Genomic DNA, 23072 nt, shown 5'->3' with positions numbered 1-23072 from the left:
TAATTGCACTTGAAATAGCTTCACTAGAATGTGAATGGAAGCAGTGAGAGTGGATATTCGTATCTTGTTTCTAATCTTAGGGGAAAGGCATTCAGTTTTTCATGATGCAGTGATTTCTAAAGCTGTATCATGATGTTAGGTATAGAATTTTTAAAATGAATGTCTTCTATTTTAAAATAGCATCTTTAATTCCCTTGTGCATCTTGATTTAATGTTCTTCATCATTCCAACATCATTGTCTTGTGTCATTAGTATTGCTCATGCTGTCTTTGGGCAGGAGGCATTTCCTCAGTTTTAACTGCCCCAGTTATTTAAGTCAGGGAAAGTGTCAAGCTCACAAAGACAAAGAGATTTGCTGGTTACCCTTTTATTGTTTCAGGAATTTGCTGCCTATAGGAGACAGAGTAATTCTTTGGGCATTTGTTGTAACACAATTCCTCTTGCCAGTGCAGGCCCTCAGACCTGGTGACTCTCAGTGGCAGAGATTCAAAACATTTCCTTTGTTCCATTACTGTTAGCAAAGATTGCACTGTTCTCCCTTGCTGGTGATGGTGCTTCACTCACATGAGCCTCCCGTTTGATCCTTGGGAGGAGGGAGTGTACCTGGGCTGCGCATTTTTACCAGATTGTGGTTCTGAAAACATTAACCTTGTCATTGCTTTCTGTTAGGTGCGCAAATATAGGATGACTAGCAACCGTGTTGTCTTTTTTGTTCTGAGACACCAAACCTATTTACCACTCTCTTTTGATCTTTTGAAAAAACTCTCCCATTAAGATGGTTTTTGTGTTATTTCCAGAATTTGTTCTTGGCCTTAGTATGGGTAAGCAGAAAAAATTAAATCTATGCTATCTTGTTTGGATGTGAATTCTTTTTATTATTATTATTTTTTTAAATTTTGACAGGCAGAGTCAAGCAGTGAGAGAGAGAGACAGAGAGAAAGGTCTTCCTTCCGTTGGTTCACTCCCCAAATGGCCGCTATGGCTGGCGTGCTCTGAAGCTAGGAGCCAGGTGCTTCCTCCCGGTCTCTCATGCAGGTGCAGGGCCCAAGCACTTGGACCATCCTCCACTGCCTTCCTGGGCCACAGCAGAGAGCTGGACTGGAAGAGGAGCAACCAGGACTAGAACCTGGCGCCCATATGGGATGCTGGCGCCGCAGGCGGAGAATTAACCAAGTGAGCCATGGCGCCAGCCCCTGGATGTGAATTCTATAACAGGTTGTTCATTGAAAATTGTTTACTTATGGAAAGCAGAAACTCTAAAATATCCCATTAAAGTTGATACCAACACGTCTACATTTACTGAATTTACTGAAAAGGCACAAAAACAGAATTAAGTATTTAGATAAAAATATACTAAATACTAAGTTTTAAAATGCTAAATTCTGTTGCTTGTCACTAGGGAAGGAAATATGAGTAACAATTCCTATGTTTGCAGACTCAATGATGATGATGGGAACTGAGCAGCCATGAATTTTGTTATCCATGCTGGAGACAGGGATTTCTGAAACCAATACCTTGTAGATAGTGAGGAGTGACCTCTAGTAGATTATGTAGAAATGGTAAATTAAAATATTTTAAAGTGCATTACCAATATAATAAATATTTTTAAAAAGTGTGATTATTGTTTGCTGTAGAGTATATAGTGCTTTATTTAGAAATAGTCCATTTATTTATTTTTTAAAGATTTATTTATTTATTTTAAAGTCAGAGTTACACAGAGAGAGAAGGAGAAGTGGCGGGGGGTGGGTGTCTTCCATCTGCTGGTTCACTCCCCAATTGGCCACAACGGCCGGAGCTGTGCTGATCCAAAGCCAGGAGCTGGGAGCTTCTTCTGGGTCTCCCACGTGGGTGGAGGGGCCCAAAGACTTGGGCCATCTTGTACTACTTTCCCAGGCAATAGCAGAGAGCTGGATTGGAAGTGGAGCAGCCAGGACTTGAACCAGCGCCCATATGGGATGCCGGCACTGCAGGAGGCAGTTTAATCCATTATGCCACAGCACTGGCTCCTCCATTGATTTATTTTAAAAGCAGAGTGACAGAGACAGAGAGAAGTCTTTGATCTGCTGATTCACTCCCCCGAAAGGCCAACATGGCTAGGGTCAGGCCAAGCAGGAGCCAATAGCCCAGAGTTTCATCTGGGTCTCCCACATGGGTGGCAGGGGCCCAAGCACTGGTGCCATCTTTTACTGCTTTCCTAGGCATATTAGCAGGAAGCTGGTTTGGATGCATGGCAGCTGGGACTTGAATTCTGATGCTCATATGGGATGCTGGCATCACAGGCAACCGCTTAACCAGGTATTCCACAATATGGTTGTCAGAATATTGCTCTTTAAAGCTATCTTGAAAACAACATGTCAGGGTAAATGTAGAGATATGAAGCAATAATTTTTGTATTACATGAATTTTTGCATTTTAGATTCTCCAAGGGTATAAAGGATTTTAGCACCTGTAGTTTGGATGACTTTAAATATATCTCTTCACAATCTGGCCTTCACTGTCTTCAGAGTGATCCTTTTGAAATGCCAGTTTATAAGCAAGACAGACCAAGGAAAATATGTGGCAATAGTATAATGGAACTTGATGAACAGTGTGATTGTGGCAATATAAAGGTTAGTGAAAATTTTTAATTTTTTCTTAGTTTGCTATGTATGAGTAAAATAGTAATAAAAGAAGTTTAAATATGTCACTCTTTAGTAAACTAGATTTGAAAAAAATCTGTGATCCTTTGAGGAATATGGGAACCTTTAAATCCCCAAATTCTATTATTTGTGGATTTGGGAGAATAAGTTCTCTAGATAGTGTTTATCCAGAAATTGTCATCTGACATTATTAAGAGTATGTATTAGCTGAACATATAAAAATTATAACCACAAAGATTATGTCAGGTGTTGAAGGAATATGCTCTTAACAATAAACAGTAACAAAAATGCATATGGATCTTGTTAAACCTCTTATCCAGTGAAGTACTAAGCCTTTTAATGTAATGTAAATTTAAATGTGTAATCTCAAAATCCCCCTCAAGAAAGACAGAAAGAAGTGAAGGAGGAAAGGTTGGAGAGAGGGAGGGAGGGAGGAGGGGAATATCACTATGTTCTTAGACTTACATCTACAAATCATACTGAATCTGTTAATTAATTAAAATTAAAATAAAAAATGCTAGAAGTCAGATCAGTCTGTGTGACATTAAAAGCGTATAAGGACATCTACAGACTATAGGCTGTAACCAATGGGACAGCAAAATGTGTTGTTTGCTAATATGTAATGGAGAAAGTCTTCTATTTCTATTCTACAAGTAATACCAATTAAATATTCTAAAATGACATAGATCACTTGAAGGAAATATCAAAAATATGAAGATGATGTAGTATTGTCAATGAGATGGCTTCCTGAAAGTGCCTAATGCTTTTACCCACTTTGAATAGTGATCAAAACAATAAATAGCAATCTGTATTTTGACCAGAGCTACTAAAGCAGAGTGTTAAAGTATAGCAAGGAAATGGTGGAAAACTCACAGAGCACAGAAATTCAGGATGGTCACATACAGATTAGACAGAAATATCTTGCCCCCCACAGCTATATAGACAAAGTTGAGATCAGCTTAGAACAAGGAACAAATTCTCCCTGTGGAGAAAAGTTAAAACAACAAGGCTCCCAATGACTCCCATCACTGCTGGAGACAGCTGTAATCTTTAGTATTGAGAAGCTTGTAATCCTTGGAGGGCCTAAGCCTAGCTTAGAAGACTGCCTGGGTCTCACACCTCTTCATTACTCCAGAAAAGCACGCTTTATGTACTACTATGCCTACTGCATTGCGCAACCACTGTTGGAGTACATGCTGCTCCAGGGACCAGTGGCCAGTGTATCCCTGTTACTTTACCATCATTGAACAACACTCACAGACACAGTAGCGTGGCATCCTCAGCAATGTGCTGCACTCCCTGTTACTTGGAAGCAAGCTGCCATGTGGCTCTCAGGCTTCCATCCCAGTTGCTGCTGGGAAAACTCAGAGCCCAGGCCTAGAAGAGTAGCTCTTTCCCCAGACAGTGAGCTGATGTCACACCCTGCTCCCGAGGGAAACAGACCCTCTGCCCTTTATGCTGATCAGTCACAGTGCCTTGCCCTCTGGACATAGACCAGATGTTGGGAGTCTGAACTGCTGAGTTTCCCTTTCCCCAACCCTGTGGAACTGAAGCTATCACTGCACTATTTCTGATGCCCTGGAGCTCATGCTACAGCTGTATGCCACAATTTCAGGTTCTTGTTGTTGCAGATTCCAGCTTCACAGGGTCTGAACCATGGCTGTTTCCCACCACTTCAGGATTAAGGGTCACTAGTACATAGTACCTTAACTTCTTATACCTAAATTGCTGTATTTCCTTGTTGGCTCTATGCCTGAAATTACATCTGTGCTCTGCTCTCTGACTCCATATTTAAAATTAATGAGCACAGAGAGTCTCTTGAGTGTTGAAGTGATATACCCTTAATATCAAAGATAATATACAGTAATCACTGGGATAGCAAAAAAATCTGTCATTTGCTACTGTGGAATTGAGGAAATAACACAGTAATTCCAGTCTGGCATTCTAACCTCCTCAACTGGAGTCATAGCTGTGCTCTGCCTCCAGTGCATGAGATACAGAAGACTGCCTTACTTTCCTTGTTCTAGGCTTGGCTATAGGATTGCATCAATCCATACCTAAGAGAGCGAATGTGCACTTACGTCACATGCACTCCAATGGTTAAGGAAGACACTTAGTGCAAAATCTCAAGCTCCACATCCACTCTGTATTGAGCCTTGCAGCACAATACAACTGTGGCTGCTTATAGGCTGTATCACACCTGGCACTAAGAAATATCTCCTGAATCGAATCTCACCACTGTGGGTAAAATAAGAATGGGTACCTCTAAGGATCTTTCTACCAAGAATGCTATCAACTTACAGTGTCACTGTTGTTGCTACAAACTTCTACAGCCTATGAAATGGAGGTATTTGCAGTCATCACTGCAAGTCATAACCAAAGGAGCCACACAGAGGCAACACCACTCCACCCCCACCCATCTATAGCCAGAGTCAACAAGTACTACTCTACCAACACCATAGGGCCCCATCTACAGCTGAAAGCCAGTGTACATGCATTTTCAGGAGGTGACTATTCTATCAGATATGTAGACATCAATACAGAAACATAAAAACTTGAAAAAGCAGAGAAAACTGATACCACAAAGTACCACAATAATTATCCACCATCTGACTCCAAAGTAATGGATAGTCAAAATTGCATGCAAAGAAATTAAAAATATTAACTTAAGAAAATTCCAGGGAAATACAGGAGAATAAGATAGACAAGTCAATGAAATCCAAAAAAAAAAAAAACATTTCCTGATTTGAGGATTTCAACAAGGACACAGATATCATAAAAAACAAAAACATTCCTTCAAAATGAACTTTTTAAATAATTAATATTAAAATAAACATTGAATTATTAAGAAATCCAATAGAGTTTCAAAAGCAGATTATATCAAACAGAAAAAAAAATCTCTGAACTTGAAGTTGAGTGCTTTGAAATAATCCAGAAAAAGGAAAAGGACCAAAAAAAAAAAAAAAAAGAGAGAGAGAGAGAGAGAGACAGAAAGTGTGTGAAAATGGACAAAGAAAAGCTATGGCAAGACATCTGGAAAAACATCAAATGAACAAATTTGTATTCAAGGAAAATCCCAAAAGAGAAGAAACACAGAAAGACACAGTCCCTCAACAAGGCATATTATAACCAAAATAACAAAAGTGGAAGACAAAGAGATAATTTTAGAAACAATAAGAAAATTATGATGTAATTAGCATCAAGGATAGTTCCATTAATCAGTGGGTGTCTTAGTGACACCTTACAATCCAGGAGAAAAACATGATTATTTATTAAAGGTATTGAAAGAAAATATTGCCAGACAACATTAGCATTTTCAGGACAGCTGTTTTACAGAAACAGAGGAGGAATGAAATTTTTTTCAGACAAGCAAAAACTGAGGGGATTACTCACAACAATATTTGCCTCTCAGTAGAATCCTAGAAGAATTCTTCGAACACAAAAAGGATTGAGGTAATGTGATGCCTATAAGAGACACATTTTAGGTTTAGGGACTAAAATAGGCTAAAAGTGAAGGGGTGGAAAAAAAAATCCATCCAAAACAAAGAGTGCAGATGTAAAGTACTTGTTAAGTCAAAAAATATTGTCGTTACAAAGGAAGTCATTATTTAATGATAAAAAGATCAGTTCTTCAAAAGAACATAATAATAAGAGCAACTAAAAGTGGAAAATATTTTTTAATAATCACAAAGAGATAGCAATACCATAGTAGGAGTGGATTTTAAAAGACTACTTTTGACAATGGAAAGATTAGCCAGACAAATGTGCCTAAGGAAAAAGTTCCCATAAACTACAGGTTAAACTTTAGGTTAAGTGGGCTTGATATATACAATGTAATTTAAGTGAATTATTGACTGTTTTAGAACACAGAACAGACTAAAGAAATTCAAGAAGATTGAGTCTTGGTTTGACTGCAAACCAATAACAGGAAGAATCTCGGAAAACTTACAAGCACATGGAAATTCAACAATATGTTCCTGAACAACTAGTGATTCAAACATAGAAAAGGAAAACTTGAAAGTATCCTTAAAAAATGGCAATGAAAATTCAACACTTGTAAATGAATGGGATGTAGCAAAGAAGTTTCTAGAAAAAAAGGTTTATGGCAATAAATTCATATATTAAAAAAAGAGCACAAAAATGTCTAGCACTACATTACATGGTGCTAGAAAAGAATGAACCAAATCCACAGTAAGCAAAATATAGGAAATTATACCAATCAGAAGAGGATGTAAATTGAAAAAAAAAGTAAAACCAGGAAAAAAAATCAATAAAATTAAGCTTGTTTCTTTGAAAAATAAAATTAACAAATTATATCTATTTACACTAAAGAAAAAGTAGAGGAGACTCAACTTGTAAAAATTGGAAATGAAAATATAGACATTATAACAGATGTCTCAGAAATAAAAAAGACTTATAATGAACAATTATATGCCAACAAGGTGGACAATCTAGAAGAAATGCCAAAGTCCCCGAGAAAATATAACCTTCTAAAGTTTAATCAGGAAGAAATAGAAAGAGATTGAAGAAGTAAATAAGACTTTGGCTGGCGCCGTGGCTTAACAGGCTAATCCTCGGCCTTGTGGCGCCGGCACACAGGGTTCTAGTCCCGGTCGGGCGCCGGATTCTATCCCGGTTGCCCCTCTTCCAGGCCAGCTCTCTGCTATGGCAGGGGAGGCAGTGGAGGATGGCCCAAGTGCTTGGGCCCTGCACCCGCATGGGAGACCAAGAGAAGCACCTGGCTCCTGGCTTCGGATCAGCGAGATGCACCGGCTGCAGCGGCCATTGGAGGGTGAACCAACGGAAAAAGGAAGACCTTTCTCTCTGTCTCTCTCTCTCACTATCCACGCTGCCTGTTTTAAAAGAAGAAGAAGAAGAAGAAGAAGAAGAAGAAGAAGAAGAAGAAGAAGAAGAAGAAGAAGAAGAAGAAGAAGAAGAAGAAAAAGTAAATAAGACTTAACAACAAAGAAAATCCTCGTACAGATGGATTTATGGCTGAATTCTACCAAATACTAAATTGAGAATGTAATCTTCTAAAATACTTTAAAATTTCTTCCCCCCTTGGGTCCGGCACTGTGGTGTAGTGGGTAAAGCCACTGTCTGCAGTGCCGACATCCCATATGGGCACTGGTTCAAGTCTTGGCTGCTCCACTTCCGATCCAGCTTTCTGCTATGACCTGGAAAAGCAGTGTAAGATGGCCCCTTGGGCACCTGCACCCATGTAGGAGACCTGGAAGAAGTTCCTGGCTCCTGGCTTCGGATCGCAGAGCTCCAGCAGTTGGGCCAATTGGGGAGTGAACTAGTGGATGGAAGATCTCTCTCCCTCTCTGCTTCTCCTTCTCTCTCTGTGTAATTCTGACTTTCAAATAAATTAAGGAAAGATTTATTTAATTTATTTGAAAGAGTTACAGAGAGAGGTAGAGGCAGAGAGAGAGAGGTCTTCCATCCACTGGTTCACTCCCTCGATGGCCACAATGGCTAGAGCTGTGCTGATCCGAAGCCAGGAGCCAGGAGTTTCTTCTGGGTCTCCCATGTGGGTGCAGGGGCCCAAGGGCTTGGGACATCTTCTACTGTTTTCCCAGGCCATAGCAGAGAACTGGATCGGAAGTGGAGCAGCCTGGACTAGAACCAGCACCTATATGGGATACTAGAGCTTCAGGCCAGGGCTTTAACCTGCTGTGCCACAGCATCGTCCCCATAAATAAATCTTTAAAAAATTTCTTTCTACCAAAAAAAACAGAGCTACAGAGAATATTTTCACCTACATGTTCCAAAACCAAAATCAAAGAAACTGCAAAAAAAAGTACACTATAGGCCAGTATTTATGATAAACACTGTTGCAAAATTATCGCTAAAATATTAGCAAACAAATTTAAACAACATACCAAAAAAATCATGGCCAAGTAAGATTTATTCCTGTCATGCAAGGAGGACTGCACATGCAAATCTATTAATGTGATAGTCACATTAATAGAAGAAAAAATCACATAATCATCTCAATTGATGAAGAAAAGTCATATGACAATGTTCACACTTTCTTCATAAAAATTCTTAATAGTTAAGTTTAATTAAAAATTTTTCACAGTAATAAAGGCCATTTATGGAAAACTCAAAATCAGTGAAGAAAAATGAAATTTTTTCCAGTAGAACACATTATAAGGCTGGTATGCTCATTGTTATCAATTTCATTAGGCATGATACTTTAAGCACAGGGAGAACAATCCATAAGAAAAAGCAAAAAAAGGACTCAAAATTGTAAATGAAGAAGTAAAATTATCTTTTACTTGCAGATGATGTGATGCTGTATGTAGAAAACTCCCACTGATTCTTAAAAAAAAGATTAGAACAAAGATATGTATTCAATGACTTCATAATTTATGAAATTATAAAATTAACAATGAAAAACTAGTAACGTGCCTAGATACAAATAATAACCTGCCTGAAAGACAAAGCAAGAAGACAACCCCCATTAACAATAGCGTCAAAAATATTTTGGAATAAATTAAACTCAGAGGATGAAAGATAAGCAAACTGGAAACTAGAAAACATTATTGAAAGAAATTGAATAAAGCACAAATTGGGAAAATGTTCATTGATTAGAAGAATTAGGCTTATAAAAATGCTTATGCTATGAAAAGCAATATATTGATTCAAAACAATCTGTATTAAAGTTCTAATTTCATTGTAATAAAAATAGAATAAAAAGTAAATTTCATATGTAACTACAAAAATTATGAGGAACCAAAGAAATATTGAGAAGCAAAGCTACAGGTATCACAGTTCATGACTTAAAATTTTATTACAATAATGTCATAATTGAAATAGTGTGATACTTACATAAAAACACAAACAAAGATCAGTTGAACAGAATGAAGAGACCAGAATTACAATCAGACATACCTGGACAGCTACTTTTGAACAAAGACAACGAGAAGAGACAACAGAGATATAATATTCTTTTCAATAAATGCTGTGTGGGAAACTGGATTCCCATGTGGAATAAAAAAGTGAAATCAGATTCCTATCTCATATCATATAGAAAAAAGAACACAGAATGAATAATAGTAATAATAAAGTAAACATAAGACCTGAAACTATAAAACTCCTAGAAGAGAATACAGTGGCAAAACTTTCTGATAATGACCATGGCAATGATTTCTTTATATTACACCAAAAACGCAGACTACAGAAGCAAAAATAAACAAATGGGATTATATCAGACTTAAAAGCTTCAGTACAGTAAAGGAAACAACAATATGAAAAACGCAACCTACAAGTAGGGAAATTGTTTGCAAAACACTAATGTGTTAAGGAGCAATATCCAGGGGCTGGTGCTGTATATAGTATATTAAGCCTCTGCCTGTGGTGCTGGCATCACATATGGGTATCACTTGGAGTCCTGACTGCTCCTCTTCTGATTCAGCTCCTTGCTAAAGGCCTGGGGAATAAGTGGAAGATGGCCCAAATGCTTGGGTCCCTGCCACCCATGTGGGAGACCTGGAAGAAGCTCCTGGCTCCTGGCTTTGAACTGTCCCAACTCCAGCTGTTGCAGCCATTTGGGGAGTGAACCTGCAGATGGAAGACCCATCCATGTGTCTTTCCATTCTCTTTCTGTAACTTGGCCTCTCAAATAAATAACTTTTTTTTTTAAAAAAAAAGGAGCAATATCCAAATTTATGAAAAGCGCTTACAAGTCAATAGCAGATGGGGCCAGTGCGATGGCTCACTTGGTTAATTCTCCACCTGCGGCACCGGCATCCTATATGGGTGCCGGGTTGTAGTCCCAGTTGCTCCTCTTCCGATCCAGCTCTCTGCTGTGGCCTGGGAGGCCAGTGGAGGATAGCCCAAGTGGTTGGGCTCCTAAACCTGCATGGGAGACCAGGAGGAAGCACCTGGCTCCTGGCTTCGGATCGGCACAGCGCCAGCTGAAGTGGCCATTTGGGGAGTAAGCCAACGGAAAGAAGACCTTTCTCTCTGTCTCTCTCTCTCACTGTCTATAACTCTACCTGTCAAATAAATAAATAAATAAATAAACAAATCAATAGCAGAAACAAAAATAACCATATTAGAAATGGGGAATGTCTAAAAGATATTTCTCCAAAGAAGACATAAAAAATGATCTATAGATTAGAGGAAAGGTACTCAAATGCACTAGTCATCATGAGAATTTAAATTGAACCCACTGCATGCTATCACATCACACTAGTTAGGGGCAGCTATTTTTTAAAAACTTTTATTTAATAAATATAAATTTCCAAAGTACAACTTTCGAATTATAGTGGCATTCCCCACCCTACAACCTCCCTCCCACCCACAACCATCCCATCACCCAATCCCTCTCCTATCCCATTCTTCATCATGATTCATTTTCAATTATCTTTCTATACAGAAGATCAACTTAGTATATACTAAGTAAAGATTTCAACAGACTGCACCTACAAAGACACACAAAGTAGAGAGTACTGTTTGGGTAATAGTTTTACCATTAACTCGCATACTACAACACATTAAGGACTGAGATCCTACATGGGGAGTAGGTGCACAGTGACTCCCGTTGTTGATTTAACAATTGACCCACTTATATATGATGTCATTAGTCACCCAAGGCTTTTGTCATGAGCTTCCAAGCCTATGGAAACAAATTGAGTTCAACAACTCTGATCTTGTTTAGACAAGGCCATATTTAAAATGGAAGTTCCCCTTCAGGGAAAGGTACTGCCTTCTTTGATGGCCTGTTCTTCCTGCTAGGATCTCACTCACAGAGATTTTTCATTTAGGTCATTTTTTTTTTTTTGCCACAGTGTCTTGGCTTCCCAGGTCTGTGAAACTCTCATGGGCTTTTTAGCCAGATCTGAATGCCTTAAGGGCTGATTCTGAGGCCAGAGTGCTGTTTGTAGGTCATTTGCCATTCTGAGTCTGCTGCATATCCTGCTTCCCATGTTGGATCATTCTCTCCCTTTTAATTTTATCAATTATTATTTGCAGGCACTGGTCTTATTTATGTAGTCCCTTTGACACTTAATCCTATCTTTTGATCAATTATGAACTTAAACTGATCACTTTAACAAGTAAGATGGCATGTCACCTTGATGGGATTGAATTGAATCCGCTGGAACATTTCTAGCTCTACTGTTAGGGGTAAGTCCGAGTAAGCATGTACCCAAACTGTACATAATTTCCCGTGCTTTATTCCGACTCTTACATCTAACAGAGATTGCTTTTCAGTTAAATTTAACCACTAAGAATAATTGTGTGTTAATTAAAGAGTCCAACCAGTGGTACCTAAGTAGAACCAAAAAATACTAAAAGGAATAAAATAGTAAGTTGTTCCTCGACAGTCAGGACAAGGGCTGATCAAGACATTGTTCCTCCTAGTGTCCATTCCACTTCAAACAGGTTTCCTTTTAGGTGATCAGTTAGTTGTCACCGATCAGGGAGACATATGAGATTTGTCCATTTGGACGGGCTTACTTCACTCAGCATGATGTTTTCTAGATTCCTCTATTTTGTTGCAAATGACCGCATTTCATTGTTTTTTATTGCTGTATAGTATTCTATTGAGTACATGTCCCATAATTTCTTTATCCAGTTTACTGTTGATGGGCATTTAGGTTGATTCCAGGTCTTAGCTATTGTGAATTGAGCTGCAATAAACATTAATGTGCAGACAGCTTTTTTGTTTGCCAACTTAATTTCCTTTGGGTAAATTCCAAGGAGTGGGATGGCTGGGTTGTATGGTAGAGTTATATTCAGGTTTCTGAGCAATCTCCAAACTGACTTCCATAGTGGCTTAACCAGTTTGCATTCCCACCAACAGTGGGTTAGTGTCCCTTTTTCCCCACATCCTCGCCAGCATCTGTTGTTGGCAGATTTCTGTATGTAAGCCATTCTAAACGGGGTGAGGTGAAACCTCATTGTGGTTTTGATTTGCATTTCCCTGATTGCTAGTGATCCTGAACATTTTTTCATGTGCCTGTTGGCCATTTGGATTTCCTCTTTTGAAAAATGTCTATTGAGGTCCTTGGCCCATCTCTTAAGTGGGTTGCTTGTTTTGTTGTTGTGGGGTTTCTTGATCTCTTTGAAGATTCTGGTTATTAATCCATTATCTGTTGCATAGTTTGCAAATATTTTTCCCATTCTGTTGGTTGCCTCTTCACTTTCCTGAGTTTTTCTTTTGCCGTACAGAAACTTCTCAATTTGATGCAATCTCAATTCTTAATTTTGGCTTTGACTGCCTGTGTCACTGGGGTCTTTTCCAAGAAGACTTTGCCTGTACCTATATCTTGCAGGGTTTCTCCGATGTTCTCTAATAAATTGATGGTGTTGGGTCGTAGATTTAGATCTTTAATCCATGTTGAGTAGATTTTTGTGTAAAGTGTAAGATAGGGGAATATCTTCATGCTTCTGCATGTGGAAATCATATGGAATGAGGAAACGTTGGAAACATTTCCAACTAAGGTCCAGAACCAGATGAGCACTGTGGTCGACGCACCGCGCTGATCCGATGGCAGGAGCCAGGTGCTTCTCCTGGTCTCCCATGGGGTGCAGGGCCCAAGCACTTGGGCCATCCTCCACTGCCTTCCCGGGCCACAGCAGAGAGCTGGCCTGGAAGAGGCGCAACCGGGACAGAATCCGGCGCCCCGACCGGGACTAGAACCCGGTATGCTGGCGCCGCAAGGCGGAGGATTAGCCTATTGAGCCACGGTGCCGGCTACATATTTCTTTTCTAACTACTGAATGAGATGTTGGTTTCTGTAAGTCTCATACAAAGAATGAGATTACTGAAACTGTGAAAGTAAGACAAGTTTTATTCTCTGTAAATTAGTCTGTTACAGTTTTTTGTAAATTTGTCTGTCCAGTCATACATAGCTAAGTAACACTTCACATTTCTTTATAGAATTGTACACATAAAAAATGCTGTGATCCTACAACTTGTACATTGAAATCCGGTAAAGAATGTGGCTCTGGAGTCTGCTGTACAAAAGACTGTAAGGTAAGGGGCAATGTGTTTTTTCTAACATCTCAGCATTACAATGAGTGAAATGTCTTCAGTATTTTTTCAAATACCCAAACAGCGTTGGAGCCACTCCCACATTTGAGTCTACTAAGCAGTCTATCATTTTATGTACTCCCCCATGTATAACTAAGTTTTTAAATCTCTCAACTTGATTTCCCACTTCTTTTCTCTAAATTTTTTTTCTTATTTATTCATTTGAAGGGCATACATACATACACACACACACACACATAGTGGAGAGAAAGGGAGAAAGAAATCCCATCTACTGGTTAGATGCCTGCAACAGCTGGGGCCATGCAAGGAGCTGAGACCTCAGTTCAGAACTCCCTCTGGTTGGCAGGGGCTAAACAACGTGAGGCATCACTTGCTGCCTCCCACAGTGTGATTAAAAAAAATTGCAGGAAGAATGCACCCAAGCACTCTGATATAAGGGACGAGCATCCCAGCTGGTGCCCCATGCCTGCATGGACTTCCAATTTCTGTGCTTCATTACAAGTCTTTCTGTGTAACTTTTATGTTGTCTCCATGATCAACATATACCTAAGCTAACACCCTTGTGGTCTTAGTTTCTAATAATAGTCTATCTCTTCAGCACTCAAGAGTTGGATAACATTAATAACAGAGAAACACAGTGACTTGAACATATTTGTAAGCCACAGGGAATATCTACTAAAATGATAACTTTAAGGGTTTTAAAGTAAGAATATTGAAATGATGGAAATACGATCCAATGTATGATTGAAGTGTGCTACATCTAAAACAGGAAAGTAAGTTTATAGATGTGCTATTGAAATAACATCTCGTTATGACATAGTAAAAAAAAAATTGGAATTGGAATGCAGTAGTCGCCCCTTTATCAAGGTCCCCAGTATATACCTCAAACCATGGGTAGTATGAAATCATACCATCTGAAAACTGAGACAGTTACAAAGTTACATCCTATCAGGTAGGTAGTTTACACGGCATGAATATACTGGACCAAGGTATGATTCACACTCTGGGATGGGAGGGATTTGAGATATTTCATTGTGCTACTCAGATTGGCCCCAAAATTTAAGATTATTTCTGGAATTACAGTCCATCTCTTATATTTCTTTTTGAGTGATCTTTGGTACTTAGTATCTGTTATTTATGGTATAATCTAAACTATGAAATAATTGACATAATGATTTATAATATGTCCTTGTCTTTTTAATATATAAACTTTTTAAAGATTTCTTTTATTTATTTGAAAGACAGAGAGAGAGAGGTAGAGCCAGAGAGATAGAGAGGACTTCCATCTGCTGGTTCATCCCCAAATGACTGCAATGGCCAGAACTGAGCTGATATGAAGCCAGGAGCCACGAGCTTCTTCTGGATATCCCATGTGGGTGCAGGGGCCCAAGGACTTGGACCACCTTCCACTGCTTTCCCAGGCCACAGCAGAGAGCTGGGTCATAAGTAGAGTAGCTGGAACTCAAAATGGTGCCCATATAGGATGCCAGCATATATGTTTAAAACAAAATTTGAGAAAACACTATATTTGCAGCAAGACTGATACACACAGGCATTTCTTTCTTATTTTTGTTTTTGTTTTATGATTTTAGCTCCCCAGCTAGAATTTCTGTTTCTGGCTTTTTTCATTCAACATGAAATCCTCCAGTTGCAACCACTGTGATGCAGATGACCAAATTTCATTCATTTTACAGCTGAATAAAATTCCATTTTTTGTGTGTATGTGTGTGCATGGTACACCACTTTCACTTGTCCATTCATTTGAGATTGGAGGATAGTGAACAGTGCTGCTATGAACAACAGAGAAGGTATGATTTTGACACAATGTCTTTATGTCTTTTGGGACATGTAGTGGAATTGCTGTATTGTATGGCAAATCTACTTCTAGTTTTTTTTTTTTAAAGGAAATCTCATACTGTTTTCTACAGTGACTACAAAACATGTTTCCACGAACAGTATATAAAGAGTTATTTTTCTCCACATCATCATCAACATTTGTTGTTCTCTGTCTTTTGTAAACAGCCATTGTGACAAGGGTGAGCTAATATCTCATTTCAGTTTTAAATTGCATTTCCCTGATGGCTACTAATGTTGAGCATTTTTTTTCTTTTCTTTTTTTTTTTTTTACAAGCAGAGTGGACAGTGAGAGAGAGAGAGAGAGAGAGAGAGAGAGAGGTCTTCCTTTTCCGTTGGTTCACACCTCCAATGGCAGATCCAGCTGGCACGCTGTGGCCGGTGCACTGCGCTGATCCGAAGCCAGGAGCCAGGTGCTACCTCCTGGTCTCCCATGCAGGTGCAGGGCCCAAGCACTTGGGCCATCCTCCACTGCACTCCTGGGCCACAGCAGAGAGCTGGACTGGAAGAGGGGCAACTGGGACAGGATCGGTGCCCGACCGGGACTAGAACCTGGTGTGCCGGGCGCCTTAGGTGGAGGATTAGCCTAGTGAGCCATGGCACCGGCCAATTTGAGCATTTTTTAAAAAATTTGTTGACCATTTGTATTTCTGCTTTTAAAAATTATCTACCGATGTCCTTTGCCCATTTTTAACTGGATTTCTCTTTTTAAATTTTAAAGATTTATTTATTTATTCGAAAATCAGACTTACACAGAGAGAGGAGAGGAAGAGGAGGGGGTGGTCTTCCAAACGATGGTTCACTCCCCAATTGGCCGCAATGGCCAGAACTGCACTGATCTGAAGCCAGGAGCCAGGAACTTCTTCTGGGTCTCCCACACGGGTGCAGGGGCCCAAGGACTTGGGCCATTTTTTACTGCTTTCCCAGACCCTAACAGAGAGCTAGATTGGAAGTGCCACATTGCCGCTACCCCCCTGCCCCAAGTAATGTCTTAACTGCTGCTCTACACTCATGCCTCTTCACTAAAATTTAAACATATTTCATTACTTATGCTCAGACTTCTGCATGTCTTTATGTGTGTATGTTTTGAAGCCATTGTAATGTACAGTCATTCCCCAAAAGTTTTTATGACTTACATACATCCTCAAAAGTTTAGATTGATTTAAAGCAAATCCCATTTACCATTTCCATTATTGGATACAATGCAGTTTAAATTATACACACTAACAACAATTTTAAACAAACTGACATCCAATACCCCAACTCATGCCATATTTATAGGACATTGCCAAATTTTTTGACATTGCTGTAACAAAGGGAGATATCTTTTGAGTGAATAAACCATATTCACATATTATGAGGGATATATATGCAAGTCTGTTTGAGGCTACCAAGGGAGACATGATTCTCATTAGTCCCTGGGCCCACCAGTGGGAAGTTTTATAGCCCAAACTGTAAGTTTTCTGATATACCCAGTACTTTCTTACTGATGGAATCATCACTGCTGGTGAAGTCATAAACACATTCATACCTGGTCTGGCTGTGAAGAACACGAGCCTTAGTTGAAATTAGGTAAGATGCAGACACATTGAGAGCCTTGCAAAAAAAAGAATGAATAAATTAGGAGGAAAAATTCAAAGCAGAATAACTTTAAAGTTATAGATCTCTTCGGAATCTAACCAGAGAGAAAAGAAATCTTTCAAATACACAGTCCGTGTTTATGCTCCCTGAACAACACAATGAAATTGATAGAATTTAACCCTAGTCACTATGTAAGCATATGTTTAGAAAATTCTACACCACATTAAAAAACTGCAGAAGAAAAACCATATGATTATCTCAATAGATGCAGAGAAAGCATTCGATAAAATACAACACACTTTCATGATGAAAACTCTAAGCAAACTGGGTATGGAAGGAACATTCCTCAATACAATCAAATCAATTTATGAAAAACCCACGGCCAGCATCCTATTGAATGGGGAAAAGCTGGAAGCATTTCCACTGAGATATGGTACCAGGCAGGGATGTCCACTTTCACCACTGCTATTCAATATAGGTCTGGAAGTTTTAGCCAGAGCCATTAGGCAAGAAATAGAAATTAAAGGGATCCAAATTGGGCAGGAAGAAGTCAAATTAAACCTCTTTGCAGGTGTTATGTTTCTTTATTTAGGGTACCCAAACAACTCTACTAAGAGACTATTGAAACTCATAGCAGAGTTTGGCAAAGTAGTGGGATATAAAATCAATGCACAAATATCAACAGCCTTGGTATACCCAAGCAAAGCCACAGCTGAGAAAGAACTTCTAAGATCAATCCCATTCACAATAGCCACAAAAACAAACAAATACCTTGGAATAAACCTAACCAAGGATGTCAAAGATCTCTACGACGAGAATTACAAAATCTTAAAAAAAGAAATAGAAGAGGATACCAAAAAATGGAAAAATCTTCCATGCTCATGGATTGGAAGAATGAACATCTTCAAAATGTCAACTCTCCCAGAAGCAATTTACAGATTCAATGCAATACCAATCAAGATACCAAAGACCTTCTTCTCAGATCTGGAAAAAATGATGCTAAAATTCATATGGAGAGACAGGAGACCTTGAATAGCTAAGGCAATATTGTACAACAAAAACAAAGCTGGAGGCATCACAAGACCAGATTTGAGGTCACACTACAGGACAGTTGTAATCAAAACAGCATGGTACTGGTACAGAAAGAGATGGATAGACCAGTGGAACAGAATAGAAACACCAGAAATCAATCCAAATGTCTACAGCCAACTTATATTTGATCAAAGATCCAAAACCAATCCCTGGAGTAAGGACAGTCTGTTCAACAAATGGTGCTGGGAAAACTGGATTTCCACATGCAGAAGCATGAAGATATTCCCCTATCTTACACCTTACACAAAAATCTACTCAACATGGATTAAAGATCTAAATCTACGACCCAACACCATCAATTTATTAGAGAACATCGGAGAAACCCTGCAAGATATAGGCACAGGCAAAGACTTCCTGGAAAAGACCCCAGCGACACAGGCAGTCAAAGCCAAAATTAAGAATTGAGATTGCATCAAATTGAGAAGTTTCTGTACGGCAAAAGAAAAACTCAGGAAAGTGAAGAGGCAACCAACAGAATGGGAAAAATATTTGCAAACTATGCAACAGATAATGGATTAATAACCAGAATCTTCAAAGAGATCAAGAAACCCCACAACAACAAAACAAGCAACCCACTTAAGAGATGGGCCAAGGACCTCAATAGACATTTTTCAAAAGAGGAAATCCAAATGGCCAACAGGCACATGAAAAAATGTTCAGGATCACTAGCAATCAGGGAAATGCAAATCAAAACCACAATGAGGTTTCACCTCACCCCGTTTAGAATGGCTTACATACAGAAATCTGCCAACAACAGATGCTGGCGAGGATGTGGGGAAAAAGGGACACTAACCCACCGTTGGTGGGAATGCAAACTGGTAAAGCCACTATGGAAGTCAGTTTGGAGATTGCTCAGAAACCTGAATATAACCCTACCATACAACCCAGCCATCCCACTCCTTGGAATTTACCCAAAGGAAATTAAGTTGGCAAACAAAAAAGCTGTCTGCACATTAATGTTTATTGCAGCTCAATTCACAATAGCTAAGACCTGGAATCAACCTAAATGCCCATCAACAGTAAACTGGATAAAGAAATTATGGGACATGTACTCAATAGAATACTATACAGCAATAAAAAACAATGAAATGCGGTCATTTGCAACAAAATAGAGGAATCTGGAAAACATCATGCTGAGTGAAGTAAGCCCGTCCAAATGGACAAATCTCATATGTTCTCCCTGATCGGTGACAACTAACTGATCACCTAAAAGGAAACCTGTTGAAGTGGAATGGACACTAGGAGGAACAATGTCTTGATCAGCCCTTGTCCTGAATGTTTATGAACAACTTAATACTTTATCCCTTTTAATATTTTTTGGTTCTATTTAATACTATTGGTTGAACTTTTTCATTAACACACAGTTATTCTTATGTGTTTAAATTTTATCTGAAAAGTGATCCCTGTTAAATATAAGAGTGGGAATAAGAGAGGGAGGAGGTATACAGTTCAGCACATGCTCACTCGGACTCACCCTTAATGGTAGAGTTAAAAATGTGCCAGGGATTCCAATTCAATACCATCAAGGTGGCAGGTACCAATGCCATCTCACTAGTCAAAGTGATCAGTTTCATTTCACAATTGATCATACTGATAGGTCTAAGAATCAAAGGGATCACATAAACAAGACTAGTGTCTAGTAATACTAACTGATCAAATTAAAAAGGAGAGAATGATCCAACATAGGAAATGGGATACACAGCAGACTCACAGAATGGCAGATGTCCTAAACAGCACTCTGGCCTCACAATCAGCCCTTAAGGCATTCAGATCTGGCTGAAGAGCCCATGAGAGTATTTTAGGTATTGAAAACCAAGACACTCTGGCAAAACAACACAAAACATAACAACAAAAAAAAGACTTAAATGAAAGATCTCTGCGAGTGAGATCCCAGTGGAAAGAACGGGCCATCAAAGAAGGGGGCACCGTTCTCTGAAGAGAGGAGAGAACTTCCACTTTGAATATGACCTAGTATAAATAAGATTGGAGTCGGCGAACTCAAAAGGTTTCCATAGCCTTGACAACTCTTGACAAGAGCCTAGGGTGATTACTGACGCCATAAACAAGAGTGTCAAATTGTTAAGTCAACAACAGGAGTCACTGGGTACTTACTCCTCATGTAGGATCTCTTTCCTTAATGTGTTGTACAGTGTGTATTAATACTATAACTAGTACTCAAACAGTACTTTACACTTTGTGTTTCTGTGTGGGTGCAAATTGTTGAAATCTTTACTTATATATACTAAATTGATCTTCTGTATATAAAGACAATCGAAAATGAATCTTAATATGAATGGAATGGGAGAGGGAGCAGGAGATGGGAGGGTTGCAGGTGGGAGGTAAGTTATGAGGGGGGGGGAGCCACTGTAATCCTTAAGCTGTACTTTGGAAATTTATATTTATTAAATAAAAGTTAAAAAAAGAAAATTTTAATTGCTTGACTCTCATGCAAGTATAAAATGAACGTATTTTTAAAGTTTTATGTGTTCCAGCAACTGAAGTAGTTGGCATTGTGGTGAAGCATGTTATGCAGCAGCTTATGGCTCCAGCATCCAGCAACCAACATCAGAACATTTGTTTGAGTCCCAGCTGCTCTGCTTATGATACAGCTCTCTGTCCATGCACTTTGGAAGGCAACGGAGGATGGCCCAAGTACTTGAGGCCACTGCTTTGTACATGGGAGACCTTCTAGCTCAGATATTATTTTTCTGCCTTATCAAGTCAATTGTTAAGGCGTCCCACCATAATTTTAATTGATCTATTTAATTATTCATTTCTAACATTTCATTTTCATATCTTTTTAAAATCTCATTCGTATCATGTATGGCTTTCTTCACTTCCTCAATTTGCTTCTGATTGCTTTTGCATAATCCTGTGATTAATTTTTTGAATTCCCTTTCCTGCTATTTCATGAGTCTCTTCATCTTCACATTCTAACACTCAAATTCTGTGCTCCTCTGGGATACGAGGGTTATGGTGTCTTCTGTATTCTTATTTCTTAAATTTCTGCATTTATTTTTAGGTGTTTGTGCGGTTAATTTATGTTTGATTTTGTTTATTTTTTCCCTTTGATGTATTTTATCTTTGAGCTATGAATCTGTGGCTTATTGGAATTTCTGCACTTTCAGTGAATACCAAGAGGTGCAGAGTTCAGGGGCAAGTATCAAGTGTGTTAGCTCTTCTCTTGCTAACAGAAGTGGGGGTGGAGAGTCACCTCTGTTGTTGTGATTACCCCCTCACCTCCTCTCCTCCAAGCTGAACAGTTCCTAGGTGTTTACCCCCAGTGTGTTCTACACTCACCTTGTGCCACTGTATAACTCACACGAATGATCTGTGCAGTCCTCACTGTGAGCACTGTTCCCACTGTAATGAGCTGCCTATACAACCAAGAAACTCCTAGCATGTGGAGCCATGCCTCGTGGTTGCCCAGGAACCTGAATACACTCTGCCCACTCTCCCTGCAGTCACAGTGTTTTCATTCTCAGTCCCAGGGCTCCCACAGTCAAGGAGTGCAAGAGCATCCACTCTGCCTTGCTAGCCTGTCCTGTCCACACAGAGACTGAGTTTCCCAGAGCTACTGCCCATGTATATTCTTCCCAGGCAGATTGAGCCTGATCCTGCCAGCCACTGAAGAATGTGAGTCTTTCCAGCCGGCGCCGTGGCTCACTAGGCTAATCCTCCACCTGCGGTGCCGGCACACCAGGTTCTAGTCCTGGTCGGGGCTCTGGATTCTGTCCCGGTTGCTCCTCTTCCAGTCCAGCTTTCTGCTGTGGCCCAGGAGTGCAGTGGAGGATGGCCCAAGTCCTTGGGCCCTGCACCCACATGGGAGACCAGGAGAGGCACCCGGCTCCTGGCTTTGGATCTGCAGCGGTGCGCTGGCCGCAGCGGCGACTGGGGGGTGAACCAAAGGTGAAGCAAGACCTTTGTCTCTGTCTCTCTCTCTCTCACTGTCCACTCTGCCTGTCAACAAATAAGAAATAAAAAAAAAAATTACAAAAAGAATGTGAGTTTTTCCCTCTGGAAAAACCCCTGGATCCCACCAGCCACAGCCCCATTCATTTCACAATTGTGCTGTGTGCATACAAGAGTCCCTACTGGAGGCACTTCCCTTTTCTCAGAGTGGCTCCCTCACCCCACCTATTGTCAGGTGGGAAGACCATCCTTACCAATTGCACTCAGATTGCTGTGGGTGCCCCTGCCAACAGAGTGGAGACCATTCCTACCAGTTGCTGGATGGGCACACAAGAGCTAGAGCAACTGCAACTTGCTTACGTCCCAAATGGCACCAGCTCTCCCACAGCTGGCCACAGGGCACCATTGTGTCTTGGAGTTGGGGGGACAGGGAGAGAGAGATACACTGCCTTTTTTTTCTCCCTCTGGGTGAGCATTCATCCTGTTCTCTTCAATGTTCTGGGCTGGACTCAAAGACAGTGTGGTCCACTAGGCTCTCCCTCCAGCTGCATCAACAGTGGTGGGGGCTGTGCAGTCTGACCTCAGCTTGCTCAGCAGAGCAGGACTTTCTCTGGATCCAGGCTGCTGGGTCCTTTGTTGTGTCGCAGCACCTCCCACTGCAGTTTTCCCTGCAACTTTACCCTGAGAGTGCACTTTCTCCACTTTTTTTCTACGAATTTCGTCGAGCCTAGATCAGACTACCCTGTCACTGTTCTGCCATCTTGGAACCCCCACTTTGTGATGGGATTCTTGTTTGCAGCCTTTTTCTCTGCTATTGAGGATTTTTTTATTATTATTTTTACTGTGTGTTGAATTTTTTACTTAGTGAAGTGTTACATTTATGATGATAAAATGAACTGAAGCACAACATTGTAAAAAGTAAATGAAATCATAAGAAAGGGAGGAGTGAGAAAGGTGGGAGCATGGTTGAGAGGGAGGGTTAG

The 23072-nt window shown here is 39.9% G+C and overlaps 1 protein-coding gene across 1 annotated transcript in view; it reads left to right on the top strand.

Annotated features, from left to right (window-relative positions):
• LOC133775467 (disintegrin and metalloproteinase domain-containing protein 5-like) overlaps positions 1-23072 on the top strand; it is an 81824-nt gene that overhangs the window by 39396 nt on the left and 19356 nt on the right. Inside the window, exons 9-10 of the mRNA XM_062213800.1 lie at positions 2417-2609; positions 13537-13632. Of these exons, the coding sequence (XP_062069784.1) occupies positions 2417-2609; positions 13537-13632 (289 nt within the window). The remainder of the gene's footprint in view (positions 1-2416; positions 2610-13536; positions 13633-23072) is intronic.

This window comes from Lepus europaeus, chromosome 16 (assembly GCF_033115175.1).
Source record: "Lepus europaeus isolate LE1 chromosome 16, mLepTim1.pri, whole genome shotgun sequence".
Lineage (NCBI taxonomy): Eukaryota > Metazoa > Chordata > Mammalia > Lagomorpha > Leporidae > Lepus > Lepus europaeus.
This window is presented reverse-complemented; position numbering and strand designations above follow the sequence as displayed.